We start from the raw sequence: 27,924 nt of genomic DNA, 5'->3' as shown, positions 1-27,924 counted from the left end.
CTTACATTAGCCTGCTGTCCTCCATGAATCCTTGCACGACAGGGCCACAAGGCTGGCGCGCAACAATTGCTCACGTAGCGTTTTTCATCTTTCCTCTTTCACCTCATCTTTTTTCTTCTTGCTGGTAGAAGCTCTCTCTCTTTCTGCCGGGAGGATCGATATCCGAGTAGAAGTGAGAATCGCATCAAACCCACAACGCAGCAAAGGAAAAGGATGCCCTTGTCGCCCAACCAACGATGAGGCTCCTCCTCATCCTCCCGCTCTGCGGCCTCGCCATTGCCAGCGCCGCCAGGGACCGATACGCCGCTCTGCAGATCGTCCCCGATGGACTGACGCCGCGATACTTTGTCGATAAGTCGCATCCGCTGTTCAAGCGCGAGGGATCATGCGGCGACAACGCCCACAGCTGTAAGACGACACAACTCTCCTCTCTCACTCTCTCTAGTTTCACCACCATTGATTTTGTCGCCGCTTCTGGGTCTTCTCATAACTTCGCATTGCTAATCTTATTACACAGGCCTTGACATTGGTCACGGCGACCGCTGCTGCAACAACAACAGCTACTGCTACGTAAACACCTCCGACGAGCCCAAGTGCTGCGCAATCGGCCAGGCCTGCACCTCAGACAACCCTTGCCCGGCCACCGCCGTCCGCTGCTCCGTCACTCGCACAGTCACAATCACATCCACCTCATCCGCCACCACCAGAACGACATCCAGAGCGCCCGTCATCACACGGACAACCACCACCGTCCTCACCGGCTGCTGCGGCCGCGCCTGTCCCCAGACGAGCTTCTACCTCTGCGCCTCGTCTCTCGGCGGCAACTGCTGCCCCTTCGACTCCAATTGCCAGGCCGGCGGGCACTGCGTCTCGACGAAGACGAGCCCGCCTCCCGGTCTCACTCCCGTTGCTGACGGATGTACTACTGGTCAGTTCCGGTGCTCTGACGGCAACGGCTGCTGCAACAACGGCCAGGCATGTACTTCGTTCGCCGGATCGGCCTACTGCTCCACCGCAACCGGAGGCCCGACCAGCACCCTCGAGGCCGGCGGTGATGACTCCAACTCCGGGTCCTCATCGTCCGGCGGTCTCTCTCCCGGAGCGGAAGCGGGTATCGCCGTCGGCGCAGTGGTAGGCGGCGGTCTCATCGTCGCGGCAGCCGTGTGGTTCTATCTCACAAAGCGGAGAAATGCTGCAGAGCGTCGTCGCGTATACAACGACGCCTCCCTACAATCCGGAGGCGCAAACGGTGCCGCCCCGGGCGACATCCCCATGGCCAATACACAATTGTCGCCGCAAGCCCAGGCGGCGCAGCGCTGGACAATGGTCTCTTCCGTCACGCCATCCGGCGCCGTGACCGATGCAGGCACGGTCAGGTCCCCGTCCTCTGCCCCGGATCCCGTCGAGCTTGCGACGGACCAGCGGATGGAAGTGGAAGGCTCCGAGGTCTTTTCGCCCAAGTCCGGCGTCAGCAGCATGGCTTTGGCGGACATCCGAGGGCCGGAGACTACGGACGGACGATTCGAGCTGCACGGGTCGGACGGGTTATGGCCATTGCCTTCGCCAACCAGTCCCTTGCCCAGTCCGCCATTAGCCAGTCCGCCATTGCCCAGTCCACCGTTGGACAGTCCGCCATTAGACAATCCGCCATTAGACAATCCGCCGTTGCCCAGTCCACCATTACCAAGCCCGCCAATGCCGGACCATGATCCGAATTCTCACCTAGGCCATGAACAACAACAGCCTTGATGGGAAGGGAAGGTTTAATGATTAATGGAGAAAGAGATGTTTTGAGGTTTATAAACCCGTCTATTGAGTAAAACGCCTAGCCTGGTAGTACACAACACCGTCCAAATTCATATCTTGAAGAATCTTCCCATCGTAATGGGAGAGAACAAGAACGCAAAAAAGAAAGAAATTGAACAAAAATTCCTAGCATGATTCTTTTCATGCTCGCAGCCATTTGATGTAAGTGACTGCAGATCCCAAACGCCACAAACCCCAAACCCAATAGCGAGGCTAGCTCGGGGTATAAAGAAAAGAATAGAATGTGATGTGCTGAAGAATAAAAAAGATCCTTCAGGGGGGGTTGTGATGGAAAAAACAAAACCGAAAAAAAAAACCGCCCAAATGTTTCCTTCAGCCCTCAACCATTGCGTCATATGCTAGTACCAGACTCAGCATACAATACCGCCAAAAGGCGCGCAGTTTCTCAGATCCTTGACCAAGTCTTCCACACTACTAAGATGGCGACTCAGGAGCTGCTGCTTCTCCGCAGTGGTTAGTGTGATGACCCCGTTGCTGTTAGCACGCTTGCGGCCGTTTCTACCGTCGACGCCATAGCCAACAAGCTTCGAGGGGCTGCGCTGGAAGACAGATTCCCGCTGGTCGGCGCGGGGAGGCGAGGGTGTTTCGGGCATGAGATAGAAGTAAAGAAATTCGACGAGCTTGAGCTTGACCTCACGAGAGGTAGATCGCGATTTGAAGAGAGAAGTAACGGTCATGAGGCCGTCAAGCCCTTCGAAAGTTCGTGTGTTGTTGGGTGTGTCAATGAGAGCGACGACGAGAGTCAGCAAGGTAGCAGATTGGATCGCCGGGCAGTTGTAAGGTTCGAGGAGATCTAACAAGAGCTATGAAAGAAAAGGATATGTGGTCAGCCCGAGGCATTCATCATAAGAGCCTTGGGGTTCATGGCTTACATTCATATTTTGTTCCCGCGCAAACAGAGATTTGCTGGGAGGGTGCAGCAGGGTGACACCTTGAATAAGGTCAAGCGCACTGAGAATGAGTAAATCATTCTGGCCGTCGCTGCCCTTGGCCATGAGCCTATCCAGCGTGCTGATCAAACGCATGGCAACATTCCACTCGAATCCCTCCTGCAGCTTGAAGAACTCGCGAAAGGCCGGGTCCTGGGTGAGCTGGGCGAGATCCTTGCGAGGGGCCACGGCGGAGGCATCGTCGTCGTCGTTGGGCACATTCGAAGACAAGGAAGAGGATCGGCCTCGCCCCGAAGAAGCGTTTGACAGGCAGATTTGCGCCAGCAAGCCTTCTACCTGGCGCAGACCCTTTCGGATCTTGGGTCCATCGTAGGAGGAGAGGTTGTCGAAAGCGAGTGACAAGAGAGCTTCCATTGGGGGCGGGTAATGGTAATCTCGGTAATCGATGGCAGCGGGTATGACTATTAGTTGATAAGGACTGGCTGATCCTGTGTTGATAGGGAGGAACAACAACAACAAGAAGGATCTAAATAAATTGGCGAAGAAATGAAAAACAGGGTTCCTCTTTTTTTTCTCTTTGTTTGCTTTGTTTATTAGTGGGTGGGGAGGTGGGATGCAGTTAATTTTGAGAAACGAAGGTATTGGAGTGAGATGTTCTGCTGGCAAATTAGATGCCAGGATATGGTGCGGTGATGTTAATACACGGCGAAAGAGAAGGTATAAAGCATTGGGGGGTATCAAAGGAGGAGTGGCAGCAACGACCTGAAAAAGAGAGAGAGATGATCAACAATCAGGGAGAGGTGATGCGAAATGCAACTGCGTCAATCAATGACAGTGCAATGACAAAAAAGCAAGGCATCTGCCGGGAGGTTCCAGAGGGCTGGTTCAGCATCATGTGGCTGCCGCTGCTCATTTCCCCGGCAACGGCGAGCATCCAGGGAGACGGGGAGCCTTACGGAGGTACAGGCACGCACGAAATCGAGAGTTTAGTGGCCTACAGGCGGGGTGGCAGTGATTAAGCTCCACTGTGACGGCCGGCTAGTGCTTCGCGGGAGCGCCGAAGGGACCTGACCAGGCTCTGAAACTTGCAGTGCTTGCAGCGGACGACGGCTGCACGCCATTTAACTCGACGAAAATTACACTGGACCCTGGACCTTGTCAATAGAGGTGCCCGGTATGATTCGACCAGAACGATTTGATTGATGTCTTGGAAGCTCGGCTCAGCCCATGACTGGAGATTGGATGACTAACATTAAGATTGTACTCCGTACATGCGAGGATCCAATTCTATCCTCCGCCAATGGCAGTCGTGAAGGTCTAATTTCAAGAGTATTTCGACATGCGGGCTTTGCCGCGGATATGCAGCTATTCCGCAACGCCCGTATAAGCCTAGAGCTGGCTCCTCAACTCTCAATGTCTCCATCATAGACCCTAGGCATCTTTATTAATAAGGCGCATGCATAATCAGACTGCAGCACCCGAACCGAAGCGGCAAACCAAGGCTATTCTCACTCAACCATGCAATGGCGTACGAGTTGAGCTTAGAGCTGAAACTTAGCCCCAGCACGTCACATGCTGGTAAGGTTATGGATCGATTCCATCAAGTCCTGCTTGTGATAGTACTCCATACTCCTCGCTTCGCAGCCCTGCTCCACGTTTTGGTCGATCTAATTCTGCACCAATTGCCATATGACGCGTTTACCCAAGAACCCAGTTGACATGAAGAGCCCATCCCTTCTTAAGACTAGTCAGAACGGGCGTTGTAGTGAACGCGTAGCATCAAATTGCCTCGATTCAGTTTACAACTCTTGCTTGATATGGATCAAGGCCTTTGGCAACTGCCTGATACTATCACAAGCACAAAGTATCCTGCTTCCGCTCCGCCAATCGACTCAACTCAAACATCAGGCTGCCATCAAGACACTCCGACTAGCCAGGCTACAGTCCATTGCACCAAATCCTCTCCATCTTGACGCGAATCCCTCCAGTATCTCCAGCCTTGCCGAACCACGTATGCAAGCAGCTGCGAGGACAGGCAGCACAATTCGGCTCGGCCAACTTCATCATCGAACCCGGCAAACCGGCGACCACAACGGCCTTCTGGTGCTTCCCGAAGCTCTTGACTGCAGCCAACATGCATAAACCGCATCCCCGTTCTGCAGGTTCTGCAGTCCGGCGTCGTTCTGATAGGGCCGCGGGCAACGCTGTCAACTATCATGTCTTCTACTAATCACTTGAGCCCCGCCTGTACACATATGTAGTCCAGTACGAGCACTCGTAGAGCTCCGGTGAACCAAACTTGCGGTATGCACATGTACTCCGCACCTCGACTTGTTCACCACCAAGACCCCGCCACTTTCAACCAGCTCCACGGCCCTCAGCTGGCGCCACAGCAGCACCTGCAAGTATAAGACCATAATCCGCCTCTGGTTGAAAACGATTCCAATGCAGCCCGAATTCACAGTCTCCCCAGGCGCAATCCCTCCCAGGACATCCAGCAGCGGGCTTCAGTCTCGGCGACAGCGTCAGAGCCAGAGCTTCACCTTTACCAACGCCTTTGCCTCGTCCCTCCCACGTCTGGAATCTTCGAGTTCCGCTTCCGCTTCCGGCTCTGCTGCCGCTGCCGTTGTCGAACCCCTAATCGAGCTCCAAAGCGAAGCCGAGTGGCTTGACCCACGCTCCAAGCTAGGCAAACGCCCAGAACAAATGGCGAAGCGGCCCTTGCACCCTCAACCTCCGCCCCGGAGAAGCTCCAAGCGAGTAAACTACGGCGAGCTCAACAGCACCAACAACATCATCAACAACAACGGCAAAGACGACATGCAGCACCAAATCAATCCCTCGGCGCCTCCCGACGTCGCGCGCTTCGCCCACGATGACTTTGACTTTCGCGGCCGCGGTACTTGGACCGACGACAAGGAGCACATCGTAAGAGGCCCGTTTGAGTACTCCACCAGCCACCCGGGCAAGGACTTTCGGTCCCAGATCATCGCCGCCTTCAACGCCTTCCTCGACGTGCCCCCCGAGAGCCTCAAGGCCATCACGAGCGTCGTGGGCATGCTCCACGAGGCCTCGCTGCTGGTCGACGACGTCCAGGACTCGTCCGAGCTGCGCCGCGGCTTTCCCGTCGCCCACAACATCTTCGGCGTCGCCCAGACCATCAATTCCGCGAATTACATATATTTCGCCGCGCTGCAGGAGCTCGTCAAGCTCGGCAACCAGAACGTCATCCAGCTGTTTGCCGAGGAGCTGCTCAATCTGCACCGCGGCCAAGGCATGGACCTCTTCTGGAGAGACACCCTCACTTGCCCCACGGAGGATGACTACCTCGAGATGGTGGGCAACAAGACCGGCGGCCTATTCCGCCTCGGCATCAAGCTGATGCAGGCAGAGTCGACCACCAACGTCGACTGCGTGCCCCTCGTCAACATCATCGGCCTCATCTTCCAGATCCGCGACGACTACATGAATCTGTCATCGAGCGAGTACAGCCATAACAAGGGCATGTGCGAGGACCTGACGGAGGGCAAATTCTCCTTCCCCGTCATCCACAGCATCCGCGCCGACCCCGTCGACCTCCAGCTCATCAACATACTCAAGCAAAAGACCACAGATGTGCAGGTCAAGCGCTACGCCGTCTCCTACATGGAATCCAAGGGCAGCTTCGACTACACCCGCCAGGTAGTCGGCACCCTCATCGAACGGGCCCGCAAGATGGTCGCGGAGCTAGACGATGAGAACGGTCGGGCCGCTGGCATCTACAAGATTCTGGATAAGATGACCATATCGTCGTGAGAGGGGGGCATGGTCTCGTCATTTTTGCGAGATGAAAGGGGTGTTAATGATGTACACGAAATTAATGCAGGGAACAGCTACAACGCATCGGCGCCATAGCGAGGGGTTTTATGACTTTTTTTATTTTGTTCTTCATTTGCATTTGTTCTTCTTGATTTTGTGGGATGGGTAAGAAATTGCATATCAATCAGCTCGACCTGATTCTCTAGCGTAACATAGCGGCAAACATTAGCCTGTACAATAAGCATCATCATCACGCATGCAGCAATACAATTTCACACTTAACGTGTATCAATTTTGCCTCACCAAAACCTGGATGGCTCATGTGAATATAATAAAGAATAAAAGCTAACCCAAAACCCTGCTAATCCCATAATATTAATAAAATCCTATTGTGATCCAGAAACAGCCGCTGAAACCTTTCTCTTGACCAATCTCACCCACCGCCTCCGTCTCCATTCCCCCTTCTTGCCTATACCATCTTCGCCTTCTTCCCAGCTCATATGCGCGCCGGCTCGAGTGCTCGCTTTCTCGGGCTGGTCGACAACACCGGTGCGCTCCTCGCGATCGTTGAAAATATCATACACCCACCGCTCCCCTTCCGTCTCGACCTCGACCCCCGTAATGATGCGCTCCTCGACCCAGTCTCTGCTCCAGAGATCCAGCGCCCACTTCTTCTCGCTCCACTCCCAGCCCTCCGGCGGCATCACATCCTCGAAGAAGCGCGTGCCGCGTGGCCGCTCGCCAGCGATGCGAGGCTGCGACAGGGGATCGTACGGCGACGGACAAAAGAGCCAGGCCTCCCACTCGCCCGCGCCAGAGGCCTTTTGCAGCTCAAAGATTTCCACCTCGCGCGTCTCGGGGGCCGAGTCGAGGATCACGTCGGTCGCGATCCAGTCGTCCATCCACGTCTTGGCCTTCTCCTCCCTAGGCTGGATGTGCTCCTCGCGCGTGGCAGCCAGCAGACGAGAGATGGCGGGATGTCCCGACCCGATGGCGGCCCATCCGCCTACGAGGAACACAAATCTCCACGGTATCATGTGCGCGGCAATGGTCATGAAGACGCCGGCCGCGAAGAGGAAGAGAAACACGGCCGAGGAGAGCGCCTCGTTGCTGAAATTGCTAATGGGCACAAGCAGCGCCACCACCATGTCGTGTCCTTGAGTGAAGTCGTCCATGCAGTTCTGTAAGTCACCCATGTTTCGGAAAAAGTCCTTGCTCAGCTCCTTGGCGGGACGAACTGTCGCTGCCGGTGCCAGTGGTGGTCCCCTTGGAGAATAGCCCATACTTTGCTCGCTGGACAGAGTCCCCTTTGGTGGTGCCGGATGCCGTGCTAAAAATCCTGGGATGAAGGCGCCCAAAAGTATGCCCACAATGGGCAGTACGCAGAGGAGATAGGGGTCAAGACAGACGAAGGTATATGTAGCGAGTAGAGAGAGTGTGTGGGAGGGCTGGCGCCAGGATAGAATGCGCGTCATTCGGGCCTGGAACTTGAAGACCACGCCAATACGGGCGTTGAACCGCCGGAAGTTGTTGGACATAGTAGTGAGGTTGAAGCCAGGCCGCTGCGGGTATGCCGCACCGTCTGACGATATAGTGGCTTCGGCGCCATGGCTGTCTTCATCCGGGATGACTTGTTGAAGGAGTCTGCACGATACAACATTAGCATCACCATTCTCGTTCGCAACGACATACACACTTTTCTACTAAGCGATCTTGAATGTTCGCCTTCTCTCGGAGGGCCGCAAGGCCGCCCCGCAGGCCGGATCGCTGAGGTGATGCCGTAGATGGATCGAGTTCCGCAGGTGCCTTGCGCTCAGGCGGTCGCTCCGGCGATTCATCGCGGCCGGCGGCCATTAGCTCTGCCGCGAAATCATCCATGGCATGTGATGAGCTGGGCTAATGCTGCCGCTTTCCTTCCAGGACTATCTCATGCCGCGGACGATACGATACGATCGATGGACGATGGATGACAGCGATAGCGATAACTAATAGCAGCCAGGAGAAGGTTGAGGTTAAGCTCGGCATGTGACGCGCGAGGCGGCAGGCGATGATCTCACTCTGTGGCGTAGCGGCGCCACACTTGCTCAACCCAGATTTGGGACGGCACTTCACACGCTCGCCTCCAGAGCTACTGATTCGCCGGCCGTTAATACTGGGGATTGCGAATAGCGCTAGCCGGCGGCCGCTAAAAGATGAAGGGTTCAATTGGTAGCTCGCCCTGATATGCAGCGTAGCATTAGAAAGCACGCACACACACGATGTGCTCAATCGGCTTTAGGGCGTTGCCTCGACAACTGTGCCCGGTTTACTCCGGATAGAGCAACCACAATGCTTCAAGATGAAGCAACGAATTATTCATGGATGTTGTATTTCGACTAATACGATGAGTTAGGAGACAAACAAATTAACAATACGCGGAACTCGTATCGTATCGTACTGTACACAGCTCCAACAGCAATGCCATGCCATGCCCACCCTGTCCGCGCATGCAGCATTTATGGAGCTGATCCGAGCAACTTGATAGGACCCCAAGGCGGTCTACAGGGCTCTCACCGCAAAGAGCTATTTGCGTCAAGTGATATATGCACGGCGACGGTTTTAGGCTTGGTGGATAAAGGTCAACCGTTGCTATGGCTCCATCACAACGATACGTGGCGGACCGATGACACAACTGTGCAGAACGGTCTTGTGGATGCTATGGAGCAGCAATCAATCTTTGGGATCTGGCCGTGTTCCCATGTCAATGCTCCGCACTTTGCGTCGAATCCAAAGCCCGGCCTTGTCCTTGTAGTCCTGGTAACACAAGCAAAATGGGCCTACAACACTCCGTATATGACGGCGACTTAACCTGTACGATGGTGATGAGTTCCTAAACAGGAGAGCCATCAACAACTGGACCAGCAATTGGCTCTCCATCTTCTCCCGCCACTCTGTCATGACAATCACCCGGAGGAGGATGACAGTGGCAACCCAATGCGGCCCATAGGGCACCCAAGTAATACCCAACAATGGAGATGCATGGACGGACAAGAGCCCCAACGTGAGAGCTTCCGTACTAGGAACGGAGCACTGCCAGCTGCACCACTCTAAGTGTCTGCAAGATCTGACAACCTGCAGCCAATCATGGCACCACTCTGCAAGCCCCAAAGCAGTCCCATTGGCGCGTCAGGAAAGCCGGAGGGCGAACAAGAATCACTAACACCAGCAGCGGGCTGCTCGAAAACGGAGACCCAAGGCCATTTCCTAAACGGGACACGGCACACAAACAAAACATCGAGTAGAGCTGAATCCTTGCAGCGGCAACTGCAGCAACGGCAAAGCAGCACGACGGGATACCTGCATTCTACCTGCGCTGCCTCTGCCAAGGACGCTGTCGGCACCTGTATGCTGCATGTACCTCATTAGGTTGGCTGTTGGCATTTGGCATCGTGGGCGGACGGGCATAAGCGAAGCCCTCAAATGTCGCCTGTTCTAATAGGTTGCTGACCATTCTTGGATTGATGCAATACGTGGACGCACCTGAGTCGGCCAGACGAATGTGCGGCGTTCATTCTGAGTGAGTACATACATACATACATGACAAATAGGTACTGTAGCTGTAGGCAACGGACCATGGTGATGAACCGCATGACCTGCGCGTGGTGATGATACAACCGAAGCATGTGCAGCAAGTCTGCAAGGGCTGTCTTTTCTCTTATTTTGTTTTATTACACATCATTTGATTGTAATGGCACATCGTATTATGGAACACGGCCCAGTTGATAGACTCTGCTTTATGAGCAACGAGAGCTCGATGAGTTCGAAAGGGAACATGGAGGGGTTGGCAGTGTGGAGATGCCCAAATGATAGGCGAGATAAAGCGAGCAAGATGAAGGAGAGAAGCCGGCATTCTCCTTTTCCAGTGCCACACAAAAACCACGTCGTCATGGGGTTGCTTGCAGCTTCGTACTTGTACTTTGTGCTGGAACCTCGATTTGGACCGATGAGGCGGGCGCTTAAGCAAGGTTGGAGGCCAATTGAGGGCAGTACCCGCTTTCACGAGTGGCGTAAAAAATCAGAAAGAATTGAATTCTTGAGAAGAAAAGGAAAAAGAAAAGAAAGAGAAAAGTGCCTAATGAGATCCGATGCGAAAAAAGCAAAGAAAAAAAGTGGGAGTAAACGCAGCCTTGGCAGAAACCGGTTCGACTATCGTCCTTGTTTCGTGTATTGACTGCAATCTACAGGTTCGGTGGGAGTAAATTGACGGGGGCCCGATTGTTCATCAAAAAACAATAAAACAAGGGGAATTATATTAAAGAGATGCCAAAGTGAGATGGGATGGAGCTGAAATTGATATAAGGCTGTTTCATGCTCCTCATTTTATAAAATGGAGTGTTTTGATGCTTGAGCTCCCCGTATGTAGCATCTTGGCATGGACCTGGAGTAGCCATGTAATTACCCATAACGCCGCCGTGTAATTAATTACCTGTAATCGTGGCCGCCACCCAAAGCATATTGATTGAAAAGCACCTTGAAACAAGAAACATTGAAACCTTGAATGCTAAACATCAATCAAATAAGAGCACAGGTGTGCATACTGCTAGGCGTCTGAGTTCAGTTCTAGGCTCCAATACGACTTGCAGACAATTGCACAGCACTGCCTGGCAGGTTCCCCCCCAATCGCACTCGATCCATGATTTTATTGATGTGATCTTCCATGTCAAAACAACCGTCTCGCTGTACCGGTACCTCGCCCGCTCGTCTCTTCCCCTCGCGCTACCGCAGTGACACCACCCAAATCCTCACGCGCGCTCCACATCACGAGGTACCGGAACCTCCCCACCCACACTTTTCCCTTGGCTGCCCGTCCAAGCACTAACCGCTAAGTGGCTACCGCGACTCAGGCCCTGGACCTGACCGACCTTCTAGCATTCAGTGGCCTTGGGGCTAGTGCGGCAGTTAGCCACGAGCGTTCCTAGGCTTGCCAGGTGCTATACCTGCGCTGTAGCCAAGGTCAGGTTAGGTGGCCCTGTCGCCCCAAAGGCCCAAGCCCAAGTCCACTGAAAGCGTGCAACCCCCGATTCTCGCAAAACAACCTACGACCTGGACGCTTTCTCCAAGCCGCCCCTTTCGTTTTTTTCCCTTTCGCCTCACGCATCGTCGGCAATCCGTATTCCCTGGAGGCAGGCTGCCGTTGGCGTCTCGCAAGCTTCCACCAGACCCGCGCTTGCCTTGCCTTGCAGCCACAGCCAGAAGCCCAACAGAGACCAAGGCCCGGGTCGGGATGAGGTAGCCATTCGCACGCTCTCAGCTCCCTGACCGGACTGAGGCTTGACGCTCCCAGCGAACGACCCTCCACTCTTCGTTGTGTGCCAGACGCAGCCGCACACCTGCATCGTCCGCTCCCGCTCGCGACACTGCGAACTCTATGACCCTTAAGCACAAGGCGCCTGCTGGGCCTCGACCAGCAAACACGTCACCTCGCCTGTAAGATCTCGAACTCCCGCCGACGGCCCTAGAATCCGAGGAGAGAAGGGGAGAGGAGTAGAGAGGAGAGGGAGACGCCTCGGCTCGTCATTGCACACTCTCTCCTCTAGGGGGGATAAGCAAAGGCCCGAGTGAAAAAAGAAAGAAAGAAATAGGCGAATAAGTGTACTAACTTGATGCTATGGCAACTGTAGAACATATACCAAATCATCCAGTCGTGTACCGACGGCGACCTCGAGGAGCAACAGCTCGATATCCAATTCTCCAATGCTCAGCACCACATCATCCACCAACCACACTCACTTTTCCTACGGTCGAAATGGACAGGCAAGCCAGGCAGAACAAACAATCACCACCACAGGCTCTTACGATTTTCTACCCTCTGTGAGCTTCGACGACCTCCACACCAGCATCGAATCCGCCGGCTCCAGCACTGAATTCCGCCGCAACAAGTATCCTTCTCCAGCGGCGTCACGCAGTGACGTCGAATCTTCGTTGAGCATGGCCGACAGGAGGATGTCCGACAAATCGGCCGCTAATCCCAATGGCAGTGCTACGCGCGTGGGCGTTTCGGGCTCGTCTTCGCGAGCCACGAGGTCGGGATCCATCCTCCACAGGCCAAGCGCGTCGAGACAGAACAGCGCCTCATCCATCTCAACCACGTCCGGCTCCATCGATGCTTCCACGGCGACTATTGGAGTACGCACCCGCCGCTCGAACCAGTATCCTCCAGTCTCTGGTTCCAATGCCGCTGCTAAACCCCCTCGAAAATCTATTGGGCCTGGCGTCGTTGCCGACGCGGAGACGGTCACGCGGAGCTCCTCGAAACGCCGCCCCAGTCTCTTCTCGGAGAGGACCAGCGATATGACCAGAGCCTCCCTTGATATAGCAGATACCACCCGCACCTTCGCCACCACCGCTAGGAGCGTCAAGGCGAAGTCGGTGCAGCCCTCGCCGGTGGTCAGCCAAACAAACATTTTAACTTCGCTCACGCCAGAGCAACTTCGCCCTGCTCCCAAATCGCCGCGCCCTGGGAGCAAGGGACTGACGCCATCATCCTCGGGGCGGCGGGCATCCGTCATGCCTACGGGTCATGCCTCTCATGCAACCGGCCTAGGTGCCCGAACCATCAGCCCAACTGATACCAGAAGATTGAAGCGTATGTCCATGATGCCACAGTCCATGAGCTCAAGCCAAGTTTCAAATGTGCCAGCAAACCCACCGGTTTCGATGGAGACGCGAGCCGCCTCTAGATCGCCGTCAATGATTCCTAGGAAGGCTTCTGCCACGCCATCGTCGTCCCGGACAACGCCAGATATTAGCAGAAAATCGTACAGCTCTGGTCTTTCCGTTGGTTCTACCATTAGCTTCAACACCGTGAGGACGTCTACTGGCTCTCTTCAGCCGCGCATATCGCAATCATCCTCTGTATCTCGACTACCCGCTCCAAAGCATACTGCTACTCACGGCTCATTGCCCTCAGGCGACGAAGAAGATGTGCCCCCCGTTCCTGCAATCCCCAAAGCATTTGAATCTCCAAAGGACAACGAGGCCGATGCCTACTTTTTGGCCAAGAAGAAATCCAGCCTCGGTACTCTCGACAGCATCACCATCAACCTTGGCACCAGCAACTCTACCACGAGCGTTGCCGCCCCAGCACCCACAATGGAAACTGTCAAACTGCAACGTAAGCCGAGCGTCAAGACAGCAGCATACGCGCCCACGATGCCGAGAGCCGAGGAGAAGAAGAACACGCAGGTGAAGAAGAGTTTAGAGCCTCTTCGACTGCCGCCACTGAATCTTGGTCCGTTGAACATACCTACATCAGCCAAAGTGGCCGCAATGCAGGATGAGCGAAACATGAGCCCGCCGGCCTCACGACAGCTTCCCAAGACGCCAACGACTCCAATGACAGCATCAAAGAGCTCATTCTTTGCAAAGACGCGCTATGATGATACCATGGAGCCATTACCGCCCATCAGAAGCAGTACTTCGGCACACCGAACTCATCATCGCAGAACCCCAAGCCCGCCAGACGCGACGACCTCTTCTTCGGACTCTTCCTTGGTTTTCAAAGATTTGACTACCAAGTCGAACATCACTCCGTTTTTGTCTTCATCTCTCCCCAAGAACAACACCACACAGGGATACTCGAAGCACGCTAATGTCAATCGAACACTGTTTGATGACAAGACTCCTCACCAGAAACCTGCTGGCCCGCGCCCACCGAATACGGACAAACCTGTACCCAAGTCTCCTCCGCCGAGTGTACCTGCTGAGCAACCTCAAACGCCTTCTTCGATGAGCACGCTCAGAAGGAAGCTTAGCTTGTCTTGGAAGAAGGGCAACTCGAAGGGAGCCATTGTTCCGCCCCAGGATGTCGTAGACAAGGCGCAGGGCATGAAACAAGACAGTAATCCACCTCCTCGAATACCCGCATCTGCCACATTGAACTCCCTCCCAACCGGGAAGCATTCTGGTCCGAGCGCATCTGTTCCTCAGGGACTATCTGAGTCGAAGAGAAGGAAAAGCTCCGCTGGCAGTATGAACGCTGCCTATGTTTCCCACGATAGAACTAAGAGTGACCCGTGGACAGCTAAAAAGGATGCCGCCGCCGCTGCCGATCCTACGACTATGCCCCCAGCGCGCAACCCTTCGGTCATGGCCAAGCTTATGAGACCCAAGACGGCCTCGAGCGCCATGCCCAGTTCAACCTCGTACGTTGCCGAGATTGACAAGGACGATGTCATTGCCGAAGAAGAGATGCGCAAGTTGGGATCTCGGCGCAAGGAGACGGAAATCGCGGCCAGGACGCTCGATGCCTTGAAGAAGAGGGCTTCACCTAAGGAGCGGGTCGGACCTCACGAGGCAATCCGCATTGCCATGCTCAACATCTATGAGCGTGGTGAGATTATCGACTACAACGATGTGTATTTCTGCGGCACCCAGAACGCCAACAAGGTCGTAGGTGACCTGTCGTCAGACGCCCCGAACTTTGGCTACGACGATGAGCGCGGAGACTATTCGATTGTAATTGGCGACCACCTCGCATACCGGTACGAGGTTATCGACGTTCTTGGCAAAGGAAGCTTCGGCCAGGTCGTTCGATGCATCGACCATAAGCTCGGAGTTCTCGTTGCCGTCAAGATCATTAGAAACAAGAAGAGATTTCATCAGCAAGCTCTTGTTGAGGTTAACATTCTGCAAAAGCTTCGCGAGTGGGTGAGTATATACATATGAGCATTATAAGACATGCTTCTCCCTAATGAATTTGAGTGCCATTTTGCTAACCAACTTTTGTTTCTTTCCGCAGGATCCTCATAATAGACACAGCATGGTAAACTTCACTCAGAGCTTCTACTTCCGTGGCCATCTTTGCATTTCCACGGAACTTTTAGACATGAACCTCTACGAATTCATCAAGGCCCACTCCTTCAGGGGTTTCTCATTGCGGATCATCAGACGCTTCACAAAGCAGATTCTCAGTTCTCTGATTATATTAAAGCAGAAGAAGGTTATCCACTGCGATTTGAAGCCGGAGAATATCTTGCTACGCCATCCGCTCCACGCCGAAATCAAGGTCATCGACTTTGGTTCTTCTTGTTTTGAGAGCGAAAAGGTCTACACCTACATCCAATCGCGATTCTACCGGTCACCCGAAGTGATATTGGGTATGACCTACGGTCTGCCTATTGACATGTGGAGTGTGGGCTGTATTCTGGCAGAGCTGTATACCGGTGTGCCCATCTTCCCTGGTGAAAATGAGCAAGAGCAGCTAGCCTGCATCATGGAGGTTTTCGGCCCTCCTGAAAAGCACCTCATTGAAAAGAGCACGAGGAAGAAGCTCTTCTTCGACTCCATGGGCAAGCCCCGACTGACAGTCTCATCCAAGGGCCGCAGACGGCGCCCCTCATCCAAGACTCTGCAGCAGGTGCTAAAGTGTGACGACGAGGCGTTCCTTGATTTTGTTGCCCGGTGTCTCAGATGGGACCCTGACCGCCGTCTGAAACCTGAGGATGCTGTCAGGCATGAATTCATCACGGGAATAAAGGTGCCCACCCCTATCCCCCGCTTACCTATGCGCGAAGCATCCCCGGTAAAGCGCCACAACACCATCTCGGTGTCTCGTCCTTTGCCCGATCCGCCTGGACATTCAGGCAAGGCCAACTTGGGTGCCAGCCCCGGTAAGCCAGTCCCCGTCTCCATGCGTAGGGCGTCAGGAGCCACGGCAGCCACCACAGCAAGCCTCAACAGGCGGACGAGTGCCGGGCCCGTGAGCCAGGGGCTGACGGGTCTGACTGCCACATCAAGCACCAGCAGCTTGCCGCGGGCTGCGGGCCGGATCGTGAGCGGAACCCGGGACATTGCTGCCGCGGGCGCAACTGCGGCTATGAATCGACGAGCTTAGGACTGCATTCTCAAGTGACTCGAAGAAGAAAAAGTGTGTACGAACAATAACATATTGGGAGTTTAAGAGGGTCATTCGCATTTTACATTGATGATCACCATGACTCATTGGTTATTCGCTTGATTTTTTTCCATTCTATTTTTTTCCTATTTTTTCTTTGCATTAGGGTTGGGTGAGATGATTCACATTCCACTGTTGTTCCGGTCAACCAGACGAGCCTACACAAGTCCCGGTCTTGGAGTTTCCCATTCTGGCAGCTGAAGTTTTATTTTTCTGTTTCTTTTACGACATGAAGGAGAAGGGGAGATGAAGGGGCGACAACGTCGACAACGGCGGGGGAAAGACTATTGGGTTTAGTGGGCTCACGAGAAATGGTTGGCCGAAGGAGAAGTGTTTTGTTCAACCAAAGATGAGGGGGGGGGAAGAAGAAGAAGAAGAAGAAGAAGAACAATAAAGGGAGGCATGATTTTTTACGTCGTTCTTGTCTAGTATAGCGGCTCTTTTTTACGTGCTTGCTGGCAAATGGCTTTGAAAGCGTGCCGAACATGTATATTCTTTTTTCTTGTTTAAGACTCCTTTTTTTCTGATTCGCCCTTCCATTGCGGGTGTTTCTCTTCTTTATTACTTTTGCGATTCTTTTACAGCCGATTTCAAAGACGAAACGAACAACGCAAAGGGGGATGGGGGCGTAAAGCCGGTACATGTTGGACTGGGATAACCAAAACCAGTCTTTGTTCTTTGTATTGCGAGTGTTTTTTATTTCCTTTTTGCCGATTCCATTTCGAAACTATGTTTTTCTTCTTTTCTTCCTTTTATTGTTTTCATTTGGCGTGCGATAACTCACCTATTCGGATCTCAACTACATTCCGAAGCTACGCATGGGGGTTCATGACATTTACATAGAACGCTAGAAAAAGACAAAGAAGAAGAAAAAAGAAGAAGGGGGGAGTGTTTCTTATTCGCGAAGAAACGTGCCATCGATTTCCTTTTTTCTTCTCTCTCATTGTCTTGTAGTTCTACTGCCTAGTTTACACGGGCTCCCTGAATAGAAAGGGGGGGGAAGACAAACAAACTACCTCTTCGCCCCTACGACGAAAGTGTAGATAATAATCAACTATATCCAACGGAAATGAGTAATTTGAGAAAAAATGACCTTTTGGTTTAAATTGACCCTTCTCCCGCCATAAGCCAATCCCATGTCTCCGTTGCCGCAACCAAGTACAAAGTGATGGCCGTTTCAACAAGGAGGACGAAATGTTGCCTGCTAATAGGACAAGACAAACACGAAACCTTTACCGCATGACTCTTTTCATTTTTCCTTTTGCTTCTGGGTTTGATTGTTGGGATATTACCTGCATGCAAAGAGAAGCCAATCAGCGGTGCGCAACGGACTATAGCCAAGGCGAGAGAAGAAGCCTAGAACAGGAGAGAAGCAATCCGATGATACGACAACCCATGGTGGTGGGGGCTCCTTGTGAGACGGGGCCTAGAATAATGGGAATCAGTCTAAAGCAAGGGGTAAAAGAAGTGGGAAGAGAGAAACGAAGAGGGTGTATGTGTGATAATGTGCCATGTTTTGTGATAAGATGTAACACCACGATGGAATGTGCGTGTGCATATGCCAACTTACTAGACTATTAAGATGGAGTTGCATTGCTTAGCCTAAGATGACAAAAGTACGACGGTGGGGAATTGGAGGGTTCGTGCCTAATCTGCACTGGCGAGTAAACTCGTCTAATTGCCAAGTCAGGCGGGCATTCTCTAACAAGCTGAAATGCAGCTGATAGAGTTGTTGATAGTGCAATCTGCACGATGGCCTGTTTGAGGCCTGTTTGAGGCCTCCTCGCTCTAAGACTGCATGCAGGACGCCAAGCTAGTGAGCGCGGCTGTTTGTAAGACAAGCTATGGATACATCATGTATATGGCCGATCTAGCTCGAGGGACGGCGCGGCGGCAAGCCAATTTGGGCGACGAGAAGCGAGAGTTTAAAAAAAAGTCCTGGTAAAGTTATGGCCTTGTTGGGTGATAGCCTCAATGAGTCAGTCTTTGACGGTGGAGATGGCATCAAGTGTATGCAGATAATAGAACATGGCCATTGTTTCAAGTGTCGATGTGCAAGGCGTAAAACAACATGGGGGAGGGGGGGTGTAGGACGCTGCATGTTTGGTCAGATTAGGCGCCCGGATTAATGTCAGTAAAAAGAATAAAATAAAACAAAATAAAAAATGATCGAAGCCGGGAGCTAGGGATCCCAGGAATCGTCATCCTGGACTCGATATACTGATGCGCCACCGTTGCAGAGATCATTGCTCGATGCTGGGCTGCGGAAGCTGAGCCGCGGTTGGTAAGAGCGGCACTTGGTCGGTTGACTGTGAACATCACAAGCATGACGACCAAAATAAAGCAAACCAGGCCAAGCCAAATCGGGGGCTATCTTTCGCAAGAGAATGAGGCTCATTCGTCCCCTAAAAAAGCCGTGGATCTGCTAGGGCATTGACATGGGATGAGAAGGAAAAGGCAAGGGGGGTGTATCGAAGAAAATCCAATGATGCGGGATAGCGGGTCGCTGTTCGCTATACCAGCAGGGGAAGACCAGCCAGGGTGTGACTGAAGACACACAGAGTTGCACGTTTCACAGCTTCAGGCGCGAGAGCCAACAGCAGATACTGACTCCAGATGTCGAGAGCCGGGAGTAGTATCAGGCTGCCGGGCAAGGGATGGCAATCGGACATTGCTGACAAACTATGCAAGGTGGAAATAAGGTAATCATCGTTTACAAATATGCAATGCGTGAATCTGTCCGCCTTTTGTCTGAAATCCGACGTGATAATTGTCAGCGTCCAAGATGGGTGCGGGGACCTCACGGCTGCCTAGCCGACCAACTACGGGGAACAGCTGTCTCTCATGGAAGCAAGATCCGCCCGGACAACGCTGCCAGAGCCGGAGTTTGATGCCTTTGGAAACATAGCCATTGTATCGTAATCCGCAACGCCGTCTGCGTATCTGGCGGATTGTGGCGATTGATGAGTCCGTCGATGTAGATTCCGACAGATGGCGCCATGGAATCGCTCCGCCAGCTGGAATCATCGAGTCATTTGGTGTCTTTGCAAGCTTCGGAGCTCGCGACAGACGTCACGAACGACTTGACGATCTCGCCGTTCTGTTTCGTCGCCGTCCTTTGCTGGCGTGCCCGGCAACTCCGGGGCGGATACCGGATGCGGACATGGACGGGCGACCGGGGGGAAGCAAAAGCGGACCCTTTTTCCAGCAAGCCACAGTGAAGAGGCGCAGCGAATATGGGGCGTCGAAACGGCCGGATTGCTAGTCACCGCTGATGCTCGCTAATGCTCTCGTCAAAGGGACGATTGAATCATGAGAGGCGTGTGCAGTAAGTGTCGAGAATGAGCAATGCACAGAACATGACAGAATCTCTTTGAGCGCGTAGGCACGCAGGCACGCAGGCACGTTTGGGGGGGTCGCCTGTCTCTGGTAGCACGACAGGGGGAGCCAAAGACTGGCCAAGATGACGACGCCGCGCCAGTTGATACAAGTCACGCGCGGACAGCTTCGGGGAGCAGGGCTAGTCACCGATAGATACATATTGCAAGCGACGGGTGATGGACTCCATGAGGTCATCTGCGCTACTACTGCGCTGGGCTTGCAAGGTGAGGCCAAAGACAGAGATGTGGCCTTATCGGCCTTGTCACGGTGACCGGTGCGTACAGCTTGCTTGCTTGCTTGCTTAAGCCAGGTGATGGGCCGAGAGGGCGGCGGTGAGCACCCAGGTGAAGCTCCCGGCTCGCCAGTGACATGCCGAGCATCAAGCATCAAGCATCAAGCAACAATCGATACTCGGAATGCCAAAATAAAACCCTAGGTCTCGTCGGTTTCGGCAGGTCGCCCTCTGCCCTGTGCTCCATATTGACGGCCCGGTCCCGGTTGGTGTTTGCGCCGAGGCCGACCTTGGTCGAGCTACTGCTTCACGAGAGAGATTCTCTGGGGTTCTTCGGCCGTTTAGATCCTCAGCTCCCTCTCTTCCCCACCAATGAACAGCTGGAAGCGCGTCTGTCGCTTAAACGTCTGCTAATCCTCTCGTAGCATCGTCCGGTTTGATTGACCACTGGCATTGACGGTTGGACCTGGGGCGGGCTGACAGCCATCGGGCCCCAGCTCATCCGGGCTGGCTGGTTCCACTCCGCCGACCCTAATTCACTCCCGAGACATGTTTTAGAATGCCACAAATCTTAGTGCAAAGATGAAGATGGACTTGGGGGGACACGCAGGCAGCACGAGCTCATGATACGAATCCGCGGTGCCGATGTTGAGCTGTTTACTTTCCCCATTGTCTTCTTCTTCTTTCTTCTTTCTCCTCCTCCTCTTTTTCTCCGCATCATTTGCTCCAGGAATAGAAACACTCTTCACGTCAGTTGCTCAAGCGCTGGTCAGAATGAGCATCCCTTTCTCGTGGTTGAGCAAGTTAGTCTCAAACTCTATTTCTTTTTTCCATCGGCGCATTGTCCAGCAGATAGAGAACTATTTTTACTCCATATTGCCTGCTAGTAGCATTAGACCGTGCCGATTTCCAGGGCGCTTCCAAGCAGGCAGTGTTGAGGGTGTCGGAGGCAGCATCTGATGGAAAACCACGTAGGGAAAGGTGCGTTTCGAATAGACGGTAGGCCCCAGCAAACTGGGACGGGTAGGAAAGATTAAGGTAGGAGCCAAAGTGGAAGAATAAACGGAAGGGAGGGTAGTGATACCAAGGCCTTGGGTTTAGCCCAACAGGCGATCTAGTGTGGTTCCTATATTTGGTATCAATCTTACGGGGGTCCCTGGCAATCATCCAAAGCCAAATTCGTCATCCGTGCGACCGTTGCACGATCGCCGTCAGCGGTGATACGATAGATCTCAAAGTTGCTCTTCAGTAGTATTACTTGGCATTCGAGCGTACCGCGCAATGGCCTTGTCTGTTTGTCGCAGGAGGGCTCTTTGTGATGAACGCGCAGCGCTTTGCTTCGTAAAGGATTGACCTTGGCAGCCTTCCTACCAAGCTTGCCGCATTTGCAGGTGACCGAAACGGCGAGTTGCTCATATGCCTCACGTGCGATGTATGAGTCTTGGGGTTACCGTATCATCGCCTCCCGCGGCCCCCAAACTGCATGTCTAAGACAAGGCAGCATAACCCGCGAGAGTGTGTGTGCTATTCTCAGCCAGAGAATCGCCGTGTTGGAGATGGTAGTGGTGGTGGTGTCCACAAACTAACGCGCAGGTACTCCTGTGGCCATGGGGTGGTGTAAGTATCTGTGGGTGGTACGAGGGACCCTTGGATGCTCAAGTTCTAGAGGTGTACAATCATTGGCGCAAAAAAACGAGGCTTTTCTCGCCAACTTGTTTGCAAGCAGCCTTTACCAATTAGACTGGGCCTCGGCACAATGTACAAGGTGATTGAGTCCGATTATTGGTACATGCGAATTCGGCTGGTGGCCTTCCGGGCACGGGAAGCATGTGAGATTTTGGATGCCGGCTGCCTCCGCGTGTTGTTCGGCGCAGATGCCTGTCCTCAGCCGACTTCTCGGGACGGTCCTGTTGGTGGTAGCTCTGGGGAGACCATGCCGTGGGAACAGCAAGTCGGGACAAGAACACGACCAAGTCGGGCCAGAGGCGGCCGCCTTGTGAGGCCGCCTCGTGGCCTATGGAGACATGACGGGACGGGATGTGCAGAGATGCGTTTGGTCCCAAGTTGAAGCAATGGTGGTTGCCGGCTAAAACGTGCTCCAACCCGCTGTGCAGCAACAGAACTCCGGAGTAGCTTTTTCTGCATGCCCGGCTGCAGTGCAATGGCTAAAACGTGCTCCGTACCTATGCTGCAATTGAGAGGACCAGTCGCGTAGCGGGATTTTGAGACATGCAGCATCAAGTCCCCACGGCGCCCATCTCCAGACATATGCTCCATGGCTCAATGGCCTACCCTGTTGGAACATACTTGTACACTCGGCGGGTTTCCCCCTTCTCCTGGTGTCTCGCAGCATCCTGCATTTCATTGCCTAAATGGGCCGTAAGGCTGAGGCTTGTTCTTCCACCTCGTCCCAATTAGGATGCATGCAGAGCCAATCTCGGGGCAGAGAATATGTAGAGAAGCTTCTCAGCCGTGGCACTGCATTCAATGTGGAACATGACATTTGTCGACAGATGGCCACCAACTTAGCTGGCTCTTTGTCCAAGTCGGGAAGTGGATCTTCCTTGATTGACCCCCTCTAAGATTTAAGTGCAATGACAATTGCGATGGCCCGATTCGCATCGTCACAGCTTGAGTAACAAGCGAGATATACGACAGGCGCCTGCACATCAATCAGCCCTTTGGCTGGGAAGGGGAATTCCGGTTCTGGGAGGTGAAAGGTCTGTGCAACCTGGAGGGACACTGCCATGCGCCTGGCAAGCCCATGGATGACGATGCTGACGGATCAATCAGTATGATTTGAGTGCATCATAGCTACATCGCCCCGTGACGGCGGCTAACGAGGCATTACAGAAATACTCCCTCGTCACAGCCTGCGTGGAGCCGAGTGAGATGTGGGAAACAGGAACGTTGTTGAATCCACGATGACCCTTGTGGCTCAGCACTTAAGAGAAGGGCAGGCTGCTTTTGTGGCTCTGCGCTGCTTGTGATCCACATTTCGCTCGGCTTGTGGTTGGTCGTATCGTATGAGCATGGATGGGCATGGAGTACCCTGCACCGTCGCACTCGCTCTCTATGTTGCCCACATAATGCGTAGAAACGAGCAGATGGGTAAAATGAGTAGGTACTGGGTACGGCTCTCAGGCTCTACGACTGAGTCCTCCTTGTCGATTAGCTTCAGGAGCGCTGACCACAGAGCGTCACTCGGTCGCATCGCGGCATCCCTTCATCACCAGGAGAACAGTAGAGATCATCGTCCGTAGAGCAGTTCCCAGGGAATTATCGCGGTAGTATGACGTGCTGCCTTTTGAGCCACGGTCGTCCTAGCGCCCTGGCGCATCCGATTCTGCCGTCATCTGACACTCCCATCTGGACAGAAACCTGGCCGGTCTGGTCTGGAGAGAGGCGGCGGCTTGGGGCCGTGGTAATTGAGAGATGAGATTTTCCGACTCCATCTGGCGTCTAGTGCATCAAACGTCTCACGGCAAATCTGGGCGCAGGGTTCTTTTCGCCGATTTCTTTTCTTCCTATTTGCCGCCTGATTTGCAAGGTCAAAACGAGCCTGCACGGGAAGCACATCTCCGTCTGCTGATGCTGACGACCGACGACTGCGGCCGCATGGCGGGGCCGCGATTCCATCGTAGGGACCGGCTTGACGGAAAGGGCGCAGAAGCCATTTAGATGCTGAGAGATGGTACTGTTTGGGGAAGAAAAACATCACGGCATACAGCATCGCAGGCCGGATTAGGGCTCGTAAATCGACCAGTCTGAAGCTGAAGCTGAAGCTGATATTCCATGAAGTTGGTAAGCGAGGGTGAGAATTGGGCAGCTAATACTGAAGAAAGAACTACTACAGAGTCCCTAACGCCAGATTGGGAAGGGTGGTTGTGATAGTGAAGCGTGCCTTCCAGGGACAGTAGCCAGCTAGAAGGAGCCAACCTTGAAGGGCGCGCGCCTTCTCCTACAGTGCTCGGTAATTAGTGCAGGCAAGAAGATACGATACTGCTAGTTGAGGTATTGATGGAATCTCGGCAGCTGCAATGCTCCGTGTTTCCAGCGCTACTTCCATTCAATACTCGACTGTATAGCCAGCGACTCAAGCATCGTCGTAGTCTGCGCAGCGCAGCGTATTATTGCGTATACAGGTTAGGAGATAGGAGAGGCCGGGCTTAGCCAAGCCTCATATCTGGAATTCCTCTACGGTAGTAAATACAATACTAAATATCTGTATTCTACTACTAGGTAATTAATTGATCCGCAGTGGTGTATTTGCTACTTGCGCAGTTATCCAGCCTTGTCGGATTATACATTGTACTCGTCGGCGTTTGACGTTGATCTGAACTGCCTGACTTCTCAATATCTCATGATCTGCCCGTATCCTCCGTACCTGCCTCGGCATTATCTGGGGACATCGGACATCGCCAGGCCGCGGAATCGGGACCGCCTAGATTGCGGCTTGCATACATCACATTGTACATCACAACCAACATGAATGGCGCATATCGATCCCAAAAGGAATCAACTCCTAGGATCTCGGTTCGTCCAAGGCCCCGTGCCCGTACTGCCACAGCGGAATTCCCTAGTACTATAGATGCACTATTGATGAGGTGACAGATGCGATGCTGTGCAGCAAACAAACAAACGATTTCGCTGGTGTGAAATCGTGACATCACAGCGCCCAAATGGCATTCAGGCAGCATCTCAGCGCTCCCGAAGCCCCAACCCCACTGTGTCGGCTCCCCGTTCCCTTCTTCCGCCGGTCCGCCACTTGCTGCATCAATTCCACACCGAGACGCTCGCCGCATATTTGGAATTTCAAATGCAAGTTAAACGCTCTGCCTCTGCTTGCTCTGCTGTTTCTTTGCCTCATCGCGCGCTGTCCGCTTTTCGACTAATTTGCCCCGATGCAGAAAGAGCCGTCTCTCTGCATTTGCTGGCGCAAAAAAGACCCCAAGGCTAACGCATCGCGCCGTTCTGGCCGTGATGCTGATGTTCGCTGCCGCTGCCGGTTACCTCAAGGATGCTGATGATGCTGATGATGCTCGTGGCCCCTTGCAGTGTGCAGCGTCTAGCGGGCAATAGTGTCGACATCTCCAGAACAGGTACGACTTGCAACGACGCAGTCATGGACTGGACACACGGCTAGCTGACACGCCGCACACCTCCCCCCTCCCCCCCAGTTCAGCCTTGCTGCAGGTCAACTTTGAGGCCCCCAAAGGGCTTCTCTTCCCACGCCCCCAGTCAAAGGCCAATGACCCGTGCGCTGGGTGACTCTTCGAGGCCTCGAAGCCCTGCCCGTCCTACCTGCTAAACCTTGCCTGCTCAAGACACCCCATACGAGTACGCATACACACGAGTAGACTTGGTGTTTGTCTACAGTGCTGCTTGTACTCATACGAGTGCCTTTGGATGCTGCGCCTTGAGCGTCTGTCTGCTTCTCTGAATCCCGTCCATTTCTAGACATGCTCGCCGGTGGGAACTGCTCCGAGGACCGCCACACTCCCTATTCCGCAGCGGACCCTGCCAGCCATTTTGCAGCCACGACGCCTTAGGTTGTGCTCTAGCCATGGCCCTTTGCAGTCACCTGTCAAGATGATTGAAGGCTCGCCCTCTTCCGTGGGTTCGCTTTCGGGGCGCCATGGTTCGTCCGCTACTGGCTGATCCGCCGGGTTGGCATCACATCACTGGTGCCTTGCACCTTGCAGCCCGTTTCTGCACTGCATTCTGCACAATGCAGTCTGCAAGTCTGCTGCATTCTGCCGATACCACCACTCGACTGCACAGAACATTCCATCTCGACGGGCCAGAACAACACGAATCCCGCGGGTTTCCAGCAGATGCTGTCCCTTTCTGGCATATGTGTTTCTGGGCCACGGTACTTGACTTGTTCTACTGGGTAGCAGCGCGACTCATTGTACTCCCGAGAACCCTGTTTCCGGTGCTGACCGGGTCCTGCATGGCTCTCCAATGCTTACAAGCCCAAGCACAAGCACCTTGCAGACTTGTTTCTTTCGTTTGTTTTGTCCGCCTTGCCTCGCGCTCCACCAGCCAGCCCTCCCGCAATCCACGCGGTCCAGTGACGAGGGTTTGGGACCGGCCCATGTACACCCTTGCTCCCCAGAAGCGTCCGATGGGCTTGAGTGTGGGGGCGTGCTTGTATCATTCTTGTCCGCTCCCATCCTAGCCCATGCACACCTCTCGGCCCTGTCTGTTCCTTTTTCGAGTCGACAATCCAGTACAAGCAGAGCCCTTGTCCTGCACACGCCTCCGTCCTGGACATGCTCCTACCTAGTACCAGAATGCTCTACCGTACACTACCGATCACTCTTGTACCTGGACCTTGTCACCTTGTCTCCCGGCTCCCGCTCGTTGTCGACTCTAGGCTACGATGCAGAGCTATAAGGCTGCGATGCCTCGTCTCTCTTCACCCTACCTACATCCACATCCACATCCACAGTCACAATCCCATCTCCTACCATAGCCATCCGGCAGTTTCCTTTAGAGATCGGTTTCCTTGCCTAGTTTCCTATTCCTATTTTGGTCCTTGTCTGTTCTTTCATCTGTCCTACTCCTTTCTCTTAGCATTGCTCGTCTTATAAAGAGCTATCCCGCCATCTTGGAGACCAACCGCTTTCTGTCGAGGCATCAACTCCCACCAACACATAACAACAAACAAAGCAACCTCTTCCCCGACCAACACATAGACAAAACCCCTACACTTCAACAACACAACACTTGTTGGCCCACGATACAGACCCGGAGACGTCTGCCGGCTTCACCTTCTCATCACCTTCGCATGAAGCCATCTCCAATTCGTCAACCAACACTCTACTCCCCTGCTCCCAAACCAACTTGAATCATCATGTGCTATCAACTTGTTGAGCTCTACTCGGCTTGCCGATGCCTCTACTACCAACACGCCATTGACCGCTGTGCGGCATACGGAAGACCAGGCCACAACATCGAGCAGCGCACAATCTACGTCGGTTATGCCTGCAGTGCACACACCGGCCATAGTGCCCATCACGCACACGACTTTTCCTACTCAGATTCGGGCTATGGCAGCGGCCACTCCAGCCGCAAAAGCTACCGATGATGGGTTTTGTCTTCGGTAGCGGGCCCTCTGGCATGGCGCTTCCCGCGGCTGCTTCGCTTCGAGCTGGACGACTGGATCTCATTTCTCTACTCTGCCAATCCGTCGTCCCTTCTCCTCATGCTCGTCCGCGAGGCACGCCAAAGCGCCTCGTCTAATCGCTCTCACACAAATTCACCTTCACCTTGACCAGACATGTCAACATCCTCCTCGCCCCGTCCCCTTCTCCTCACTTCCTCAACCTACATCACGACGTTACTGAAGACACGGAAAATGAGACAATGACGACCTTTCTCCCTCATCGGAGTCTGTTCCGACGATTTTTACGATGCGCCACAGCGATGACTCCACTTCTTTCCCGGCGTCATATCTTGGTTTGGCCATAAGCGACTTATGCGAAATGAAGCGCCGAGTACATCACTTTCTCACCTACGACTTGCGATAACCCTGTTTCTGATCGATCGCGATCCTCTCCATTGTTTTGAGTTTCGTTTTGCATAGCATCCGGGATTGGGACCTTTCATTTGTCCTGTTTTTTATTGGGGGGCTTTGGGTACGATAATGAGAGATACGGCTGCTCACAGGCAAGCGATTGCTTCCTCTTTTTGGCTTTTACCTTTTCAATCTCTTTCCTTTTTTGTTTTTTTGCTTCTCGGATCGCCGCAAGGCAACCCCGAATGAAACATTGTCCACTTTTCTTGGGTCTTTGGGCCAACTGGATTGGCCTCGGAATACACGGCATGGCATGGCAATTAGACTACCTCATCTC

General features: G+C 53.5%; 13 protein-coding genes across 13 annotated transcripts; 9 read left to right on the top strand and 4 right to left on the bottom strand.

The window, feature by feature from the left end:
* Window positions 1–296: 296 nt before the first annotated feature.
* On the top strand, window positions 297–1,251 carry M431DRAFT_62243 (hypothetical protein; the record flags this gene model as incomplete). The annotated part of the gene is made up of 2 exons (XM_024921611.1): window positions 297–408; window positions 518–1,251. Coding segments are annotated over 2 exons (846 nt in total), but the record flags the coding sequence as incomplete, so codon positions are not given.
* Window positions 1,252–1,272: 21 nt separating this feature from the next.
* On the top strand, window positions 1,273–1,539 carry M431DRAFT_66287 (hypothetical protein; the record flags this gene model as incomplete). Its single annotated transcript, XM_024921702.1, has 1 exon — window positions 1,273–1,539. A coding segment is annotated over one exon (267 nt), but the record flags the coding sequence as incomplete, so codon positions are not given.
* Window positions 1,540–2,177: 638 nt separating this feature from the next.
* M431DRAFT_5459 (hypothetical protein) lies at window positions 2,178–3,131 on the bottom strand (the record flags this gene model as incomplete). Its single annotated transcript, XM_024921189.1, has 2 exons — window positions 2,178–2,630; window positions 2,700–3,131. The coding sequence occupies 2 exons, from the start codon at window positions 3,129–3,131 to the stop codon at window positions 2,178–2,180; spliced, it is 885 nt and encodes a 294-aa protein (XP_024774504.1).
* Window positions 3,132–4,276: 1,145 nt separating this feature from the next.
* M431DRAFT_430172 (hypothetical protein) lies at window positions 4,277–5,011 on the top strand. Its single transcript, XM_024915089.1, has one exon. It carries the CDS (start codon window positions 4,407–4,409, stop codon window positions 4,857–4,859), a length of 453 nt encoding a protein of 150 aa, XP_024774503.1. The 5' UTR covers window positions 4,277–4,406; the 3' UTR covers window positions 4,860–5,011.
* A 151-nt stretch (window positions 5,012–5,162) lies between these two features.
* M431DRAFT_5458 (hypothetical protein) lies at window positions 5,163–6,512 on the top strand (the record flags this gene model as incomplete). The annotated part of the gene is made up of 1 exon (XM_024921184.1): window positions 5,163–6,512. The coding sequence occupies one exon, from the start codon at window positions 5,163–5,165 to the stop codon at window positions 6,510–6,512; it is 1,350 nt and encodes a 449-aa protein (XP_024774502.1).
* Window positions 6,513–6,901: 389 nt separating this feature from the next.
* Window positions 6,902–8,393, bottom strand: M431DRAFT_495046 (hypothetical protein; the record flags this gene model as incomplete). Its single annotated transcript, XM_024917316.1, has 2 exons — window positions 6,902–8,159; window positions 8,212–8,393. The coding sequence occupies 2 exons, from the start codon at window positions 8,391–8,393 to the stop codon at window positions 6,902–6,904; spliced, it is 1,440 nt and encodes a 479-aa protein (XP_024774501.1).
* A 579-nt stretch (window positions 8,394–8,972) lies between these two features.
* M431DRAFT_482015 (hypothetical protein) lies at window positions 8,973–9,362 on the top strand (the record flags this gene model as incomplete). Its single annotated transcript, XM_024916001.1, has 1 exon — window positions 8,973–9,362. The coding sequence occupies one exon, from the start codon at window positions 8,973–8,975 to the stop codon at window positions 9,360–9,362; it is 390 nt and encodes a 129-aa protein (XP_024774500.1).
* A 719-nt stretch (window positions 9,363–10,081) lies between these two features.
* M431DRAFT_430129 (hypothetical protein) lies at window positions 10,082–10,763 on the top strand. The gene has a single exon (XM_024915088.1). It carries the CDS (start codon window positions 10,243–10,245, stop codon window positions 10,723–10,725), a length of 483 nt encoding a protein of 160 aa, XP_024774499.1. The 5' UTR covers window positions 10,082–10,242; the 3' UTR covers window positions 10,726–10,763.
* Window positions 10,764–11,579: 816 nt separating this feature from the next.
* On the bottom strand, window positions 11,580–11,996 carry M431DRAFT_430100 (hypothetical protein). The gene has a single exon (XM_024915086.1). It carries the CDS (start codon window positions 11,888–11,890, stop codon window positions 11,645–11,647), a length of 246 nt encoding a protein of 81 aa, XP_024774498.1. The 5' UTR covers window positions 11,891–11,996; the 3' UTR covers window positions 11,580–11,644.
* Window positions 11,997–12,248: 252 nt separating this feature from the next.
* On the top strand, window positions 12,249–16,389 carry M431DRAFT_5456 (hypothetical protein; the record flags this gene model as incomplete). The annotated part of the gene is made up of 2 exons (XM_024921180.1): window positions 12,249–15,203; window positions 15,295–16,389. 2 exons carry the CDS (start codon window positions 12,249–12,251, stop codon window positions 16,387–16,389), a joined length of 4,050 nt encoding a protein of 1,349 aa, XP_024774497.1.
* Window positions 16,390–16,521: 132 nt separating this feature from the next.
* M431DRAFT_430123 (hypothetical protein) lies at window positions 16,522–17,409 on the bottom strand. The gene is made up of 2 exons (XM_024915087.1): window positions 17,283–17,409; window positions 16,522–17,198 (listed from the first exon to the last, which is right to left on the bottom strand). Exon 2 carries the CDS (start codon window positions 17,090–17,092, stop codon window positions 16,655–16,657), a length of 438 nt encoding a protein of 145 aa, XP_024774496.1. The 5' UTR covers window positions 17,093–17,198; window positions 17,283–17,409; the 3' UTR covers window positions 16,522–16,654.
* An 8,476-nt stretch (window positions 17,410–25,885) lies between these two features.
* On the top strand, window positions 25,886–26,693 carry M431DRAFT_430040 (hypothetical protein). The gene has a single exon (XM_024915085.1). The coding sequence runs from the start codon at window positions 26,030–26,032 to the stop codon at window positions 26,462–26,464; it is 435 nt and encodes a 144-aa protein (XP_024774495.1). The 5' UTR covers window positions 25,886–26,029; the 3' UTR covers window positions 26,465–26,693.
* A 231-nt stretch (window positions 26,694–26,924) lies between these two features.
* M431DRAFT_53051 (hypothetical protein) lies at window positions 26,925–27,128 on the top strand (the record flags this gene model as incomplete). The annotated part of the gene is made up of 1 exon (XM_024920795.1): window positions 26,925–27,128. A coding segment is annotated over one exon (204 nt), but the record flags the coding sequence as incomplete, so codon positions are not given.
* Between the last annotated feature and the right edge of the window lie 796 nt (window positions 27,129–27,924).

Source organism: Trichoderma harzianum, assembly GCF_003025095.1.
Source record: "Trichoderma harzianum CBS 226.95 unplaced genomic scaffold M431scaffold_6, whole genome shotgun sequence".
Lineage (NCBI taxonomy): Eukaryota > Fungi > Ascomycota > Sordariomycetes > Hypocreales > Hypocreaceae > Trichoderma > Trichoderma harzianum.
The sequence above is the reverse complement of the archived record's forward strand: the minus strand, read 5'-3'. Positions and strand labels throughout refer to the sequence as shown.

Bases quoted from the DNA above. Each gene is read 5' to 3' on its own strand.
- M431DRAFT_430172 (XM_024915089.1), top strand. From the start codon at position 4,407: ATGACGCGTTTACCCAAGAACCCAGTTGACATGAAGAGCCCATCCCTT.
- M431DRAFT_430129 (XM_024915088.1), top strand. From the start codon at position 10,243: ATGGCACATCGTATTATGGAACACGGCCCAGTTGATAGACTCTGCTTT.
- M431DRAFT_430100 (XM_024915086.1), bottom strand. From the start codon at position 11,890: ATGCAGGTGTGCGGCTGCGTCTGGCACACAACGAAGAGTGGAGGGTCG.
- M431DRAFT_430123 (XM_024915087.1), bottom strand. From the start codon at position 17,092: ATGTACCGGCTTTACGCCCCCATCCCCCTTTGCGTTGTTCGTTTCGTC.
- M431DRAFT_430040 (XM_024915085.1), top strand. From the start codon at position 26,030: ATGCTTACAAGCCCAAGCACAAGCACCTTGCAGACTTGTTTCTTTCGT.